The 17,848-nt window shown below is 38.6% G+C and overlaps 1 protein-coding gene across 3 annotated transcripts in view; it reads right to left on the reverse strand.

Moving 5' to 3' along the window:
• Positions 1–17,848, reverse strand: part of CHD2 (chromodomain helicase DNA binding protein 2) — a 146,162-nt gene that overhangs the window by 32,953 nt on the left and 95,361 nt on the right. For all 3 annotated transcript variants that reach the window (XM_063640073.1, XM_063640072.1, XM_063640074.1), the window contains 8 exons: positions 17,661–17,810; positions 16,754–16,902; positions 15,136–15,232; positions 14,353–14,445; positions 11,321–11,491; positions 10,134–10,309; positions 4,330–4,371; positions 2,851–2,990 (listed from right to left, as the gene is read on the reverse strand). In XM_063640073.1, coding sequence (XP_063496143.1) covers positions 2,851–2,990; positions 4,330–4,371; positions 10,134–10,309; positions 11,321–11,491; positions 14,353–14,445; positions 15,136–15,232; positions 16,754–16,902; positions 17,661–17,810 — 1,018 coding nt within the window. The remainder of the gene's footprint in view (positions 1–2,850; positions 2,991–4,329; positions 4,372–10,133; positions 10,310–11,320; positions 11,492–14,352; positions 14,446–15,135; positions 15,233–16,753; positions 16,903–17,660; positions 17,811–17,848) is intronic.

Genomic DNA, 17,848 nt, shown 5'->3' on the forward strand with positions numbered 1-17,848 from the left:
TATTCTGTTTGTGAGGCTTGTAAATAGGTACCAACAAACATTACTGGTGACCATGCAAATGGAACCAGACTTATACAGAAGGATTTGGGGATATCGAAGCAAAGTATACACACATTTTCCCAGGACCCAGCAATCCCACTTCTAGAAATTTATCCCAAAGATACGCTGGCAGAGATATGAAATGGTATATTCATTAGATTATTATTCATTGCGGCTTTCTTAATAATAACGAAAGACCAAAAACAACCCAAATATTAAATACTAGGGGGGAAGTGTGAATTGACATCTATCTACATGGTAGAATACTTTGCAACTGTAAAGGGAAAGAGGATATCTCTACATGATGATATGAATTTATCTCAGTCACGAAAATAAGCAGGTGCCAAAGAGTATGTTCTCTTCTGTGTAAGAAGGAAAATACACACACACACACACACTTAAATTTTAAAAAGAAACAATCAAAGATAAACTTAAAACTAATAGAAACAGTGACCTATTAAGGAGGAAGAGAAGGCAGCTGGGGAACAAAAAATGAAAACAAGACGCTCCAAATGTACTTTGTTTTATAGTTGTGACTCTGAACCATGTAAATGTTTTTACATAATTACAAAAATTAAATCGAATCAAAATGAGAAAAGCAATCCCTAAGTATTGAAAATAAATGAAAACAAGAGTCTAACTATATTATTAAGTTGGTGGCATTAACCACACAGAGAAAAGAGTAACTTTGAATAATTTAAAAATATATTTTGATTGTATATTGTTAGTGTGATACATTCTAACATCAAAAAGAGATGCAAAGAAATCACACTTTGCATTTGAGCGTTTTTTTGTTAACAGTAAGACTGGTATTGATATTTGGAAACATGTTTGGGATAAAGCAAATATGTAATTATGTTAACATTTTTAGAAACAAAAATTTCAACCTAAGGGAAAAGAGGTATCAATAATCTTCCATTTGATCTAGAAATGTCAGCCTAGATTCAGAATACGCTGAATACCAGTTTACAGGAAATACAGGTGTGAGGAAATAAGCTAATACCAAGAAGAAGCAATCAGCCAGATCCAGAATGTGGACATGCACAAAAGAAAAAGAGGGATTTTGGGGAGAAGGAACTGCTGTAAGAAAACAGCTCCACAGGATACTATGAGATAAAAACAGCAAGCACAGAAAAGTGTGCATGCTGTACTACCATTTAAAAGGGAGAAAACATTATTCATTTCTCAAAAGCATCAAGAAGTAATAGGAATACGTTTTTCAGTTTAAAGCCATGTAGACGTATTACTTATTCAAAACAATTACATAGAAAACATACTGTACATTAAACCTCAAGTTTACTTTTGGGTGTATTCTGAATGTTATAAAAGCACATATTCAGATCATTTTGCAAACCATACAAGTTATTTGTCTTTTACAAAAAAGAACATATCTTAAAATAAGTTTTGACTCTCTTGAAGATATTTTTAAATTATATCAAATTCAATAATAACCTTAAAAAGAAAAAAAGAAAATTCCAAAGCACAAATACTCACTTCTTAGTAATAGCTAACACTGCAAGCTAGACACTATTGCTAAACAATTTACAAGTATGGAATTATTCAACTATCCAAATCCTTTGAAGTAGATATTATTACTCTATTTTGCAAATGAGATAGTTGAAGGGATACAACTTGCCCAAAGTCTTATAACTAGGAAGTAGTAGAACTAAAATTCCAGATAACTGACTGCCTCTTTCTCTGGAGCCTGAAAATTTAACCACAGCTCAACAAAGCTGCAGAAGGGTAGCCTTAGCTAAGTAAAGGCTGCCCAAAAAAAATGCAGAAATGGCACAGATAAACCACAGTCTGGAGAAGTAGAATGATAATAACTTCATTTCTTTATTTTTTAATTAATTTATTTATATTTTGAGACAGGGTTTCGCTCTGTCACCCAGGCTGAAGTACAGTGGCATGATCTCAACTCACTGCAGCCTCTGCCTCCTAGTCTCAAGCAAACCTCCCACCTCAGCCTCCCATGTAGCTGGGATTACAGGTGTGCATCCTACTACTCTGGACTAATTTTTAAACTTTTTGTAGAGACAAGGTCTCACTTATATATTGCCCAGACTCAACTTGAACTCCTGGGCTCAAGTGATACTCTGGCCTCAGCCTCCCAAAGTGCTGGGATTACAGGCATGAGCCACTGCACCTGGCCTCTCTCATTTCTTTAAAGTTCACTATGAGGGTGTCCTTACCAATAACTACTTCAGAGTTCTCTCCTCACAAGCATTCCTATACCTCTTGCTTTTAAAGCTACCACACAGGACAGGAAAAATCACTTTCTGGTGTCGAAGAGAAAACACACTGCATGTCCAATCCAATGAGAACAAATTCTAGTGGCATGAAAATCTCAGTGTAACAAAAATGTTTACAATATTCATCCAATATTTTATTCCAATTAATTCTCTAAATCCTCTGTGTTTGCCATAACGCACAATATATATCCAAGATAATTAACAATGCTTGTGATCTGTAACACCTCTTATTTGCAGCCAAAATACAGAGGTGTCCACCAAGCTTTGCCCCTGGGTTTTTACATCACTCCAACGAATTTAAACTTTCTATGGCAACATAAAAAGAAACCATTTCATCTTTTTCTTCACTCTACACCTTCTGCAAATCAACTTCATTTGTGAGTAGACCTGTAGGAGCCTAGAATATCAAAGCTCACAGAAACGCAGCTCAGAATAAACACCTGAAAGCACTAGGCATGTGTGGTCCTCAAGTCTGTCCTTAAAACGCCCTTTAGCAACAGAAATCCAGTCCACGAGTGCCAGGTTGCGAAGACTCACTAAAGCCAACTTCACTTACCCTCACTGGCATTTTCTTTCAGCTGCTCTTCATATTCCTGCATTGCTGACACACAGCTGTTGTGGATCAGTTCACCTAGGCGCTTCAGATCTGCCACCGACTTATCTACCAGCTCAGCATCACGTGCTATGCACTCCAGCCTGAGGAGGAACAAATATGGGGACACTTTAGGACCCTGTGCCCACTCTTCTTAAATGTCATGAGATGCCTCTAGGCCTCATATAATCTTCTCCTGCAAAGACACTTTTCTTTGCGTTCCTTTAGTGGTCATTCTAAGGCTCCAACAAGAACCCCTGGACATTGACTGAAGGCTAACACATTCATTTTCCATCATAAAGAATTGCGTCTTCAATATTCCACAAAACAAAATAATTCCAAAAAACAGAGAGGAAAGAAAGAAACAAGGAAATCAAACTTTATTAAATAAATTGGCTGTTAGTGGCAGCAGGTGAAGTGCCTGAACACCATCTGTACTAGCTTGCTTCTTTGTGTTCACTTTCCTTTCTCCAACCTACTTTCGTTCATTGCAATGCTCCTAGAAGCAGAGTATAGTTACTTCTACTATATGTTTAGTTGATCTCCATGTCATATGAAGCACACAACTACATTAACAGCTACAAAACAGGCTGTCAAAAGGTGTCAAGCCCCCTTTTCCACATCCTATTGCCTTTTACGGTAACTGGCCCAAAAACAGGCAGTCTACTCCTGGGTGGTCAGCAATAGTCCTGGAAAGATGCAACTGACTTTCTTGGCTTTGCTGTGGCTTAATGCTACACATCACTACCTCCTCTCCAAATGGAGAGGACCAAACAAATACAGGCTTGTAATTTTCACCCACTCGAGAAGTTTATCAGAAGAAAGAGAAGGGAGCCCAATATTTCCTTTAAATTAGGGCTTTTTAGATTTTATAGGAAGCTAAGTATCAAACTATTTAAAACAGAGTCTTCTGTTAAAATCCACCTTCTGAATTATTTTCTAAATGCTTATAGAATAGTAACAACAGCTACCCTTTTGGAAGTTTTTATAGTCAAGGCTATGTAAGTCCTTTGTATTTAATCCTCATAAAATCCTGCTAATTAGCAGAAGATTATAAAATCATAAAGAGCCTTTTACCTTTGACATTATTAAATCTAAGAACTAGGATACAAATAATAACTACATACATTCTTTTCAACTGGAGTTACATGAACATCTCTCTGGAAATTATTTCACAAACTATGGTTTTGAATATACTTGCTTTATCTCCCTCACAAAGGTGAAAGTCTTTTTACGGATGGCCCGTCTTTATCATCTTTGCCATCCCTCTGCAGAGGGACATGAATCAACAGGCACCCAACATATAAATGTTTGTAAATGAATGCTTCCAGAAAAAAAAATGTTTCCAGCATTAGTATTAAATGGAAAAAATTACCAAAAAAGAACGTACTATATAATAAAAGCAAAAAAGAAGATGATAAGGGACTATTATACTGAACTTACCGTTCAAGAGGGAGACCAAACTTCTTATAAGCCTTGATGAACCTAAGAATAGGATCAATAAAACATATTTAAAAAACAGAGACTTACTTTAGTTATGTTGATGCTAGCATATCCTGTGATGACATATGAGCCATGCAAATTGTCAAAAATAGAGTGGACTCAATACTTGCAACTACCGAAAAAATGAATAAATGTTGAATGTCTTTGAAACTAGTCAACTTAAAATAATGACTGCTAAAAATCTATTCAAATTAAAGATCAACTTTATTCTCAGTGACCGTCCATAAACCTGCTTAGATATATGCTAGAGAACTGTGACTTAGCTCTAATATCCTTTTTAGAAGGTACAAGTTTATAGACTTCACTGTGTCATAAAGGATTCAATCATCACGACTCTATTGTGATAAACCCTTACATCGTTTCATCAGCATATTCAGTTCACCACTGTTACCTTCAATACCATATTTTTCGTTATTAGAAAACCAATGATTTTTCAGCTGTTAAGATTTTTTTGACTGTCTCAAATAGTTTTGGAATAAGGCAAAGTAAAATATGATTTAAAACTTCTTAGGCAAACAATTTTGGAAACTCTACTGACCTCTCCTCCCAAAAATCCAATCTTATCTTCCCGCAAGTGTCTACCCTAATGCCATCATCCCCATTCCTACAGGCTGGTCACCAGTACTTTCCACTAAAAACCAGGACTTCATGACACATCAAGGGCATCATGTAATATGCCAAATTACTATGATAATTGGGTTATATAACCATGTAAGGACAGATACTAAGGGAAAAATGGAAATGAGAAGACATGGCTACAGAATAAAATGGGACTGAATATAACAATAGCTAAAAACAACATTAAAGGAACAGCACAGATACAAGGGTTAGCAAAGTATTATATATGAACATAAAACTGAGATTACTCCTTAACTCTGCATTTCTCCTTCTTGACACACACTGAAATATTTTATGTCTAAATAACAACACTTCCGAAATGGCAGACTAAGGGTCTGTGAAAATCTGCTCCTCCATAAAAGCAATAGGAATGCCGGCATAAACTGTCACAATCAGTATTGTCACAACTCTGGAAATTAACCAAATGCGTGCAGCCATCTAAGAAATTTATTCAAGAAAATGGTTCAGCAAGCTTCAAGGCATTTTTTAACTTGCACTATTCCCACCTCCTTAACCCCAGCTGCATGACAGCCTTGAAAACTAACACTTCTGCAACTACAATAGCTGTGCAACCAGCAGCATAGCAGCCACTGGGAGGGTGAAGAAGAGGTTGAGAGTTCTCCAAAAGCCCTATTCCCACAGAATGACTGGACCTGGCTAACAGCACCCTGAGAAGCTCCATTCTCAGGCTTGTCTTTATTGGACTGACCCAGAACTCACTCTGTGTGAATAGCCCTGTCCACAATTCATCGGTCAAAAACAATTAGATGCAAAGATTTAACACCATGACGGCCTGAGACAACATTACCAACTGGAAATAACAAAAGGTTGAACAAAGACAAAAAGAAAAACTGGGAGGAAAGATGTTCATAGGACAGATACTCTGAAAAGCTCTGACATGTGCAGGTCTGCATCCATGCAGAGGAAAGATCTCAAAGGGTCCTTCCGCACGCTCCTGGGACACCCTCTGTGCTTTGGCTTCTTGTCATCATCAGACTCTTCTGTCTCACGCTCAGAAGGAGAGGATCTCTGGGCCTGCCTCTTAGACTCACTGTCAGAGTCACTGTCATCTGTCCAAGCCTGAGAAAGACCTTGAGGAACTGTGCAAGCAGGAACTGAAAGTTAAGGCTGAGCTGTCAACTGCCTTCCAGAGCATTGAAACATGCCCCAACACACACACCCAGCCCATCAACAAAGGCTGGTAGACTTACAGGCTCAAAGCATTTAAGGAAATCTCTGTTCAATCATTAGCTGACCACTAAGCTAAAGGAGTAGAGACTACACATAGCATGACAAGGATCACATAACATGACAAAGAATACAGACTTCAGATAACTAGTACAGGAAAGTCACTAAACAAGCAAATACAACAGCAGCGGCAAACACAACATATGGCTGGGAGGGGAGATCTGATTTCCAGAGTTGCCATATGACTTAAAATGTCCAATTTTTCAAAGGAAAAATTATGGGACATATAGAAAACCAAAAAGCAGGCTGGGCACGGTGGCTCACACCTGCAATCCGAGCACTTCGGGAGGCTGAGGCAGGTGGATCACCTGAGATCAGGCGTTCGAGACCAGCCTGGCCAACATGGTGAAACCCTGTCTCTACTAAAAATACAAAAATTAGCTGGACATTGTGGTGGGCACCTGTAATCCCAGCTACTCGGGAGGCTGAGGCAGGAGAATCGCTTGAACCCAGGAGGCGGAGGTTGCAGTGAGCCAAAATCGCGCCACTGCACTCCAGCCTGGGTGATGGGAGCAAAACTCCATCTCAAAAACAAAAAAAAAAGTATGAAGTATACATAGGAAAAAAAGCAGGTAACAGAAACCATCCCTAAGGAAGTCTAGTATGTAGGCTTATAAGACAAGGATGTTAATCAGCTATTACAAATATTTACAAGAGTTAAGAAAATCTGCCTAGAGAATTAAAAAGAAAGGTCGAAAACAATATCAATAGAAACAGAAATGCTGTTTAAAAACAGACATTTTTTAAAGAGTGAAATAGAAATTCTAGAGTTGAAAACTGTAATAACGGAAATGAAAAAAAAAATCACTGGTGAGGCTCAGCAGCAGATATGAGCCTGAAGAGAGACCTGGCAAATCTGAAGATAGGCCAATTGACATTACCCCATGTGAGAAACAGAAAAAAAGAAATTAAGACTTTCCTTCAAAAATGAAGATGAAATTAAGACAGTGCCAGCTAAGCCAAAATAGAGAGTACGTTGTTAGCAGACCTGCCTCAAAATAAAATGCTAAAAGAGAGTCCTTTGGGCAGACATGGAAGGACATAAAATAGTAACTCAAATCACATGAAGAAATAAGAGCACCCATGGAATAATACAGTAAGTGAATATAAAAACAGTATAAATGCATTCTTGTAACTCTTTTCCTTCTATCTGATTTTAAAAGACAACTAACTAGGCTGGGTGTGGGTGGCTCACGCTTCTAATCCCAGCCCTTTGGGAGGCCAAGGCACACCGATCACCTGAGGTCAGAAGTTCAAGACCAGCCTGGCCAACATGGTGAAATCCCATCTCTACTAAAAATACAAAAAAAATTAACCAGTGTGGTGGCAGGCGCCAGTAATCTCAGCTACTCGGGAGGCTGAGGCAGGACAGTCACTTGAACCTGGGAAGTGGAGGTTGCAGTGGGCCGAGACTGCACCACTGTACCCCAGCCTGGGTGAGAAGAGAAAAACTCTGTCTCAAAAGAAAAAAAAAAAAAAAGAGACAACTAACTATATAAAGTATTAATTATAAAACTGCAATGATGGGTTTACAATTTGTAAAGATGTAATGTGTGACAACAGCACAAATGGGGATGGTGAGCTATAATTGGGGCAAAGTTTTTGTAATGCCATTGAAATTAAATTGATGTTAATTCAAAGTAAATTGTTCTAAGATGTTACTTGTAATCTCTAGGGCAACCACTAAGAAAGTAAGTGAAAAAATAGGTTTTTTTTTAAGGTAATTAAAATGGTATATTATATATGTAACACAAAAGAAAGTAGTAATGGAGAAATAAACAAAAAGGACATGACATACAGAAGACAAATAGCAAAATGCAGACATAATTCCTACTTTATAATAACTGCATTAAATGTAAATAGATTAAACACTGCAATCAAAAAAAAAGAGATTGGCAGAAAAAATATTTTTAAAAAATTTTAAGATATCATCTTTTTTTTCTTCTTCTTCTTCTTTTAGAGAGTTTTGCTCTGTCACCCAGGCTGGAGTTTAGTGGTGCCATCTCGGCTCACTGCAAACCTCAGCCTCCTGGGTTCAAGCAATTCTCGTGCCTCAGCCCCAGCCTCCCAAGTACCTGGGACTGCAGGTGTGTACCACCACACCTGGCTAATTTTTTGTATTTTTAGTAGAGAGAGGGTTTCGCCATATTGCCCATGCTGGTCTCAAACTCCTAGGCTCCAGCGATCTGCCTGCCTTGGCCTCCCAAAGTGCTGGGATTACAGGCGTGAACCACCATGCCTGGCCAAATACCATTTTTTAAAATTTCAAATACCCAAAAAGAAAGCTGGAGTGGCTATACTAATATCAAACTGAAAATAGGCATTAAAACAAAAACTGTTACTACAGACAGAAATACATGTTACAATAAAAAGGCCAATCAAGACCTATCGATTATAAAAAATATATACAATTAATAAGAGTCCAAAAACACATGAAGCAAAAACTGACAGAACTGAAGGAACAAATGGATCATATAAGAGTAACAGAGATGTCAACATCCCATTTTCAATAATGCGTAGAACAACTAGGCTGGGCACGGTGGCTCAGGCCTATAATCCCAATACTTTGGGAGGCTGAAGCAGGAGGATACTTGAGGCCAGGAGTCTGAGACCAGCCTGGGCAACATAATGAAAACCTTGTCTCTACAAAAAAAAAAAAAAATTTTAATTAGCCAGACATGGTAGCACATGCCTGTAGACCTGGCTACCTGGGAGGCTGAGGCAGGAGGATCACTTGAGCCCAGGAGTGTGAGGTTACAGTGAGATAGGATCATACTCCAGCCTGTGCAAGAGAGCAAGATTCTGACTCTACCAAAATAACCACAACTATACAGAAAATCAATAAAGAAATTAAAGACCTGAAAAACACTAAGCCAAATACAGCTATAGAACTCACTGCCCCATAGCAGAAAACACATTCTTCTCAAAATAATACTGGGAATAGGGAGCAAGAGGAGGTGGGGTGTGTATATATACATACAAGTTTGGCTACAAATTCAAAATTGTTAAGATGATAAGTACAAGAGGGGATGTGTTACATGCTATTCTGTCGTATTTTGAAATATTTCTATTTTTCTATAGTAAATTAAACAAAGAAGAATAGGTGTGACCTTTAAGTGAAAAGAAACACCTCACAGTTTCAAATACATGAAACTTAAAGGACTATTTAATATAATTATAATATGGATTAGGCCTTAAAACCATCTTTACACTTTCTATTTTCTTCAGGCTTAAAAAAAAAAAGATGGAAACTGGAAAAAAAATAATTTGTAAGCAACAATTTTAGATTTTTTTATGGAGGATAGAGACATTTGAATCAGATACCAAGAAATGTATAGTAATCACTCACATAGAAAGATGTCTGAAATGGATTTTAAATGGGATTGGGGAAAGCAAGGTGCTGAACAACATGTTGTACATACTACTTATAAATCAAAGCAAACCACCAGCAAACTGATATCAGTACTAACACAGGTGGAAGTGGGATTGTGGCGGAGGGGAGAGGTAGTGAGGGTAGACTTATTTGTACCATTTTTATTTTTGATATTTATTTCTTTTATATACAGATACATAAGTCTGTATATATATGTATGTCAATTATCTCCTTCCCCCTAGCTGAACTTTGTGAAAATGTTCTGAATAACCAGAGAATAAGAGAGAAACAGAGAGATGAACAACAAATAAAAGTGATCTCAACAGAAAGAAACCTTGGAGAAGGAAGAATCATCCTAAAGATCTGGGACAGGACCCAGCTTCTCTTTCCTTTTTTGTAGGTATTAGCCTCTGCCTACCCTGTCACGATGTCCAGGATCCAGTCAACCCAAGACTTACAGTATGCACTTCCAAACAAGCTCAGTGAGAACAGAGCCTCCACCAACCTTCGGATCTCTGCATCAGTAAATCCCTCCACGAGGTCCTTCCGCACACTCCTGGGACGCCCTCTGCGCTTTGGCTTCTTGTCATCATCAGAGTCTTCCGTCTCACTCTCAGAAGCGGAGGATCTCTGGGCCTGCCTCTTAGACTCAGTGTCAGAGTCACTGTCATTTGTCTGAGCCTGAGAAAGATTGAGGCAAAGTCACACTGTAACAAGTGCGAAGTTCAAGTGGTGAAAGGACTAAGAGAAGGCCATCTTAATTCTTCAGTATTCAGAACTTCCCACCGTATCAGACAAGTCAATTTTCCTTTGACAAATAAGGGGAGAGAGGTCTTGGAGAAATACCCACTTAGGATAGTCATACTTTCAGAGACATTGTAATATAATGATAAGTGAACTGGATTAAAAATATTTGGATATTTTTACAATATCCCATTATAAAACAGGTTCATGTTTACTTCTTTGGGCAAGTAATTTTACTCTTTGTGCCTTTGTTTTCTCATTTGAAAAATGAAGACAATAGTACCTATAACATATGGTTTTCAGTAAGTTAAAGCACTTAGAAGTATGCCTAGCACATTGTAAGGGCTCAATAAACGGTAGCTAGTGTTACCTCATACTGATTTACTATGACCTTGAACAAATCTGTGTCTATTACCTCCAACAAAATGGGTAACAAAACTTGTTCTACCTATTTCAATGTTGTTACAAAAATCAAATTAGATAGTGTCTGTGATGGAGCTTTGTGAACTGTCAAGTTGGTATATGTTTCTTATTTATAGTTACATAATCCTTTACTAAGTATTTATATCAAGTGCCGTGAACTGTTATGGACAAACAGAGGTTTGACTTTCTGAAAGTTGAAGGCAGTGGCAATTACAGCCAAATTGTGAGGACTACTGGTTCTAATCTCAAAGGCAAAATGCAAACTTCTGGAAATTTCAGACCCTGTTTATCAGCTTCACAAAGAGCCGATTTGCAAAGACCAAATCCGATGTCTCACAGGTGTGCTCGTGAGCTCTGCGGATTTCTCCACTTTCCTTCGTTAAGTTTCCTACAGTATCAACTCTGCTCTTGAAGCCTCTGTGTCAGGGGAACAATGCAAGGCCTCTCTCTTCTTTGAATAATCACCACTTCTGTAGCATTCACAACATAAGAAATAATTTCATATCTTTCATCTCACTTGATCACCTTTTTAGTGGAACTCCGAATTCGAGGCAGCATATAAATTTCTTCTAGCTCCTTCTGCCGCTCCTCCTCCTCTACTTTTTTCCTTTGTTCCTCTGGAATGATCTCATCCCAGTCCTTGTGAGGACGCTCTTCCAGCTCTTCTTCATCTTCCATTGTTGCAAAGTTGGCAACCTTAAAACAGACAACCCATTGTCTGACATTTCCCTATTTCTAAACACCATCTGCTAAAACAATTTATATAGTGTTTTTAATCTAAGTAGACACTGTGAATAATAGGACTTTTGTGATATTACATAATCAGATAATCAATTTTCTATTAATTTTTCCTTTATACCCCCAAAAATCAACTTGTCAAGTCCTCAAGTTCATCATTTCATAAATTTTACTGAAAAGCAGAGAAACAGCTAAAAAGATACAAATTGTTTTTATAAGTTTTATTGAATGAGCTGTTATAAATCATATACATGTTCTAATAAATATAATACTAATGATAACATTTAGATTTAGATTTTAAAATGCTTAATACCTAATACTCCATGATGAACTTACATTTCTATAAGTTCTATAGAGTCCATTTGAAACAATGCATAACTCAAAGCACTCATTATCATCTAGCCAACTGGTTGCCTTATTCATTTTTATCAAAAATATGAAAGTTAAACATGTGTGGTGATTTCATATGCGCACAAGTGCACTTTAGTCTTAGGAAATAAAAACATAAAACAGAAAAAATTTAAATAAATCTGGAAGAATATTCTCTTCATTTCTTATCAAATATTATTTAATATCCGATACGTATTTGTACTAAAATAGTATGTATCCCAGAAAAAAAGCCATCTAAGTGTATCCATTTCAAAGAACCAGACGAGGGGTACACAGAAACATCTACCACCTCTGGACAGCGTCTGGGCAGTGGCAGGCAGCCCCCAGCCTGGCTCCGCATTCTTCTTATTCCTTCCCTCCTAGCCTTTGAGACAGTCATAAGGTATAAATGAGCTTCTGGAGGCCCATTCCTTGGAGCTGACAGTGAAGTCAAGTTAGACTCTCACTTTATGACTTTTGGCTAAAATTAACTAAAATTAAGACTGATGTAAATATGCACATATGTTAGTGGTTCATGCAGTAAGGAATTTAACTTTTCCAAAAGGGACGCAGTGGTTAAAGGCCAGACTCTGGCCCTTAAGATAGTGCTTGAAACACAGTAAGAGTTACACAAGTGCGGGTTTTTATTGCTGAAGAAAGGAGCAGCAGTCACAGAGGTGGAACTGAGCTGAAACAGCGCAATGGACTGAATGTTTATGTTCTTCCCACAAGTCATATGATGAAATCCTAACTCCCAGTGTAAGGTGTTAGGAGGTCATGAGGGTAGAGCCCTCATAATAGGATTACTGCCCTTATAAAAGGGACTCCCAGAGAGCTCTCTAGCTTCTCTCTCTCTACCATGCGAAGGTAAGAAAAGTCAGCAGTCTGCAACCTGAGAGCCTCCATCAGAACCTGACCATGTTGGCACCCTGATCTCAAACTTCAAATCTTCAGAACTGTGAGAAATACATTTCTATTGTTTATAAACCACCCATTCTATGGTACTTTGTTGCAGGAGCCCAAATTGACTATGACAAACACTAATAATTCACCTTCACCCTTCTCTACCCCATCCTCTGCATCCTAACACATTAATCTAGGGCTCTTTGGCCCACTCAACTCCATCCTTGTTCTTCCATTGAAACAACTTCTACCAGTGGCCAGCTTTGGAGCTAATCACACAATACTGCTTCCTTCCAAACACTTCACACAATTTCCCCAATTCAATTCAATCCTAATGGGCATACTGCACTTAGCCATCATTGTAACCATCAGGTCTCTCTTGCTTCTCTACCTCCATGGAATCAACCCATGGTCAATCCTTCCTGCCAAGCTGTCACATGAATCTTGAAAACCTTTACTATTTTGACTTTCCTGTGCCTCCCAAGCCAATATCCCACCTTGGGATAGCCAACTGATCCAATTTCTCTGACCTCAAAAGTATTGCTGGGGAAAGTCATATGACCCTGCTGACTGGCTCCACAGCAAAGCTGTATCATCTCAATTCAGCTGACTCCCTATCAGATTCCTCCCAACAACTTTCTGCCTCATCTATGGCTGTCCCAAATCTTTTCCACTTCTCAAGCAAACACCTCACTTACTTTACTAGTCATTAAGAGCGTAAATTAAACTCCCACAGCATCTCTTTCCTCCTCTTCCCTAAAGTGTACTTGTCCTTTTTCTTTCCAAGGCCAAGTCTTCCATCTGTGCTTTTGACTGTATCCCTTCCAGTCTCTTCTGGGGCAATGTGCCATCAAATCATTTCTTTCCTGAGAACCTTCAATATCTCCCTATACTCAAGTTCTTTCCTCAAACTAGAAACATGGTAACATCTTTCAAAAACCTTGTCTTGCTTCAATCTTCTAGCCATATAATTTAGCATCCCTGTACTCTTTCACTAAGCTTTTTAATAACATTGATACTCTGTGCTGCCACCTCCTATTCATCTGGTGCCCAACTTTTGTGTTTAGTCCTCATTTCATGTACTTTTCTGTTCTATGAGACACCACTGACACCTCTTTCTCTCACTTACCAAACAAACAAAAAACAAACTAAAATCTCACCAAGTCACCAGAGCCTTCTAATTGTCATCTACTCGTTTCCTATCTTTGACCTCTCTTTGGCATCTGATCTATTAATGTGTCCCACAGTGCTCCACACATCCTGGTTCTACACTCTGTCCTGGCTCTCTACCTAGCCCTCTCTTCAGTGATCTCTCTTCCTCCACACACTGACTCTACACAGGATAGCCCACTTCAGTGGTTACCTTCGTGCGGAGGACTGTAGAACCTACATTCACAAATACTCAAATTCAGAGAACAATATTGAGGATATGACTCAATTCAGGTGAAGAGAAAAGCAGAGCGCCTAGCACAAAGAAAGCGTTCGTAAACATTAGTAATCATTAATGAATCAATGCTGAGAACTCTCTCCCCCAAAGATCTTCATACCTTAAACTGTGATAGAAGTTCATCTGTTGCACTTGTTGACACTTCATTCTCTCTTGTTTCAGCCAACCGCAAAATTTCATCTATATCCATTTCCTAAAAGAACAAAAGCCAACACAAATAGAATAAAACGGCAACAGATGAGTTGCCTAGTTGCCCAGAAATTATTCGTATTTACTGAAAATGTTTGGTGCAAATAAACCAATTCTCCTTTCTGATATTTCATTTACTTTCAGTTTCAACTCTAAATCCTTTACATCTAATGTCTCAAACTATAATTTATACAAATGACGAGGTGAAATTTCAAAAATTAAAACAAACATACCATCCTGGTTAACACGGTGAAACCCTGTCTCTACTAAAAATACAAAAAATTAGCCGGGCGTGGTGGCGGGCGCCTGTAGTCCCAGCTACTCGGGGGGCTGAGGCAGGAGTATGGCATGAACCCAGGAGGCGGAGCTTGCAGTGAGCTGAGATTGCGCCACTGCACTCCGGGCTGGGCGTAAGAGCGAGAACCCGTCTCAAAAAAAAAAAAAAAAAAAAAACAAACACACAAACAGAAATGGGAGAAAAAAAAACCCAAAAAAGTATCCTCAAATGCTTTATTAATTCTTTCCTACTCAATTTGGTAAGACCTATGAGATTCCTATAAAAGAAAAACACACTGTCCTTCAAGTAATTACTTTTTCTTTACAAAAGCCTCTAACTGAATCTTATTAACAGAAAATTTAGACTCTTACAGATCATACTTCTCAAAAAAATTTCCCTCTCCTCATTGTTAATTACCTGAGGTTCTGATTCCTCCCCTTCCAGTTCTTTGAAGAGATCCTCTGCTCCAAATTTCAAAATAGCTGTCAGCTCTTCTTTATTAAAAGGATTTGAGCTGTGGAAGTAAAATGTAGTTGTTAGAAACATCAAATAACCTCTAAAGTGTTCTATTTCAGAATAACTATCCTTCAGAAAGAGGTCAAATAACTGCTGAAAATATAAACTCTGCCTCAAGAAAAATGATTTCTCAACCATCTCATTTTCTATCTACAGGATGAGTCTGTGATGGTAACCCTAAACCAGCAGAATAGAAAATTAGTTACAGTCCTACTGGTTCACCTATTGCATGGGTAAGCCAGAAAGGTGACTAGCAATGTTACAGAATGGAGCTCTTTCCTTTGCCCTTTGACTCAAAAAGTTATAATTCACCAAGAATTTTCAACCTTTTCAACCCCGGCCCAAAATAAAAGAGCTAGGCTTTTCTCATCTCGATTCCTCTTAAACAGAAAACTATCTGAAAACATTTTATTTAGGAAGGGCTAATTTGAATACACCTTTAACATAGCTGCAGCCAGGCACAATGGCTCACACCTATAATCCCAGCACTTTGAGGGGCTGAGGTGGGCCTATATCACTTGAGGTCAGGAGTTTGAGACCAGTCTGGCCAACATGGAAAAACCCTGTCTCTACTAAAAAAAAAAAAAAAAAAAAAAATTAGCTAGGTGTGGTGGTGCACACCTGTAGTCCCAGCTACTCAGGAGGCTGAGGCACAAGAATCACTTCAACCTAGGAGGCAGAAGTTGCAATGAGCCAAGATCGTGCCAGTGCACTCCAATCTGGGCGACGGAGCGAGACTCCATCTCAAAAACAAACAAACAAAAAACACAGCTGCAACACTGCCACAGAAGACATTCAACAATCTGCTCAAAATGTAAACTTATTATTATTTTGATAATAATCATATTATTATTTTGATGATAATATTATTATTATTATTACTATCTGTCGCCCAGGCTGGAGTGCACTGGCACGATCTCGGCTCACTGCAAGCTCCGCTTCCCAGGTTCACGCCATTCTCCTGCCTCAGCCTCCCAAGTAGCTGAGACTACAGGCACCTGCCACCATGCCTGGCTAATTAAACTTTATAGGAGATGTAGCTGTGCCTCTTCCCAAAGCCAATTAAAACTTCATTACTTTCTTTTTATACCCTTCTGTTTCCAACAGAAGAAAGCACAACAATCTCCACACAAACATTTTTGCCAGTAGTAAAAAAAAAACAGCTGCCAAGCCAATCTGGATTCTCACTGCAGAAAAGTCAAAGGTGACATTATGCTGGGCTGACACCCAACACACAGCTCCACTGCTGTTGCTGTGTCATATGTCACATGTGCAGCCAAAAGCAAAGGTAAGGGAGAGGGCAAGAAAGAGAGGAAAACACATAAGCCAAGGGGGTGATGGGCAAAAAAAGGAACCAAGAAACTCAAATCAAGTGAAAATGCCATCCTATTTGTGGTTCTGGCCTGGCATCTTCCAGGTAATGAACAGAATAATGTCTGTGGTAGAAAATCCTATTATATCCAACAGTGATGTAAAATCAATTTGATTCTGCCTACCTCCCAATCTTCCTGGCACTTACTTGGACCTTCCCGAGTTGTTTTCCAGGATCGTCCGGCCAGTGGTGTCCATGCGCTGAATCACCAGATGATCTAATACCATCTTCTTTTTGGCCCGTTCTATAATCTCCTCCTCCACAGTCCCCTTTGTAACTAAGCGGTAAATATTTACCTGTAGGAAAAGGAACTGTTATGCTTATGCCTGAACCACCACCCCCCACCCAAAAAAAAAAAAAAAAAAAAAGAGAGAGAAAGATTACCTCTGTCAAAAACCAAGAGGGGAAAATTTTAACAGAATTTATTCTCTAACCATAAAAGACTGTAAGCCATCCAAGCAGACAGCTTAAGTAGATGCAATATTTTTACTATGTGCAGCAGGTTACAGTCTTAAATAAAATTGCCTCTAAAGATCTGTCGTTATGGCCTGTTCCATCAATAAAAATCATGCTTCACTGATGGAAAGTTTCACAAAAACAGAATCTTTGGCCAAGAATGAAACTTACGCAATATAGAACAGACTTTAAGATTCATAAACAAAAAAGTGTATGGTTTTCCAAAGTACCTTTAAGGCTAACACTGTCATGTACAATAAAAACAAACCATCTTGAACAATAGGATATTTAACTTTTCCATACTAAAATAGAGAAAATATTCAGTTCTAAGTCTATTCATCATATATCTCTCTCAAGATAAACACATAGAAGGTCGCTGATGTTGTACTTTTCAAACAGAGAAAAAGAAAAGTTCCTTAATAGGTTCATCTTGGGCCCAAAGACAACATCTCTGTGCTAGTTAACAAACAGACATCAATGCTTCAGGGGAAATAAAAGCAAAACAGGGAAATAGCATTTTATTAACATCCTGAAAGGGCTGAACAAGCCCCCTGGCCCCCCACCCTAAAGCAATTTCCAGAAGCCTCTCCATACTGACCTGCTTCTTCTGACCAATTCTATGCGCTCGGGCTTGTGCCTGCAAGTCATTCTGGGGGTTCCAGTCAGAGTCAAAGATGACGACTGTGTCCGCTGAAGCCAAATTGATTCCCAGGCCACCAGCCCTTGTCGAGAGCAGGAAACAGAAGTCCTGTACACAATGCAATATACTACTTTATGCAGTGGCCT

Source organism: Symphalangus syndactylus, chromosome 5 (genome assembly GCF_028878055.3).
Source record: "Symphalangus syndactylus isolate Jambi chromosome 5, NHGRI_mSymSyn1-v2.1_pri, whole genome shotgun sequence".
Classification (NCBI taxonomy): Eukaryota; Metazoa; Chordata; class Mammalia; order Primates; family Hylobatidae; genus Symphalangus; species Symphalangus syndactylus.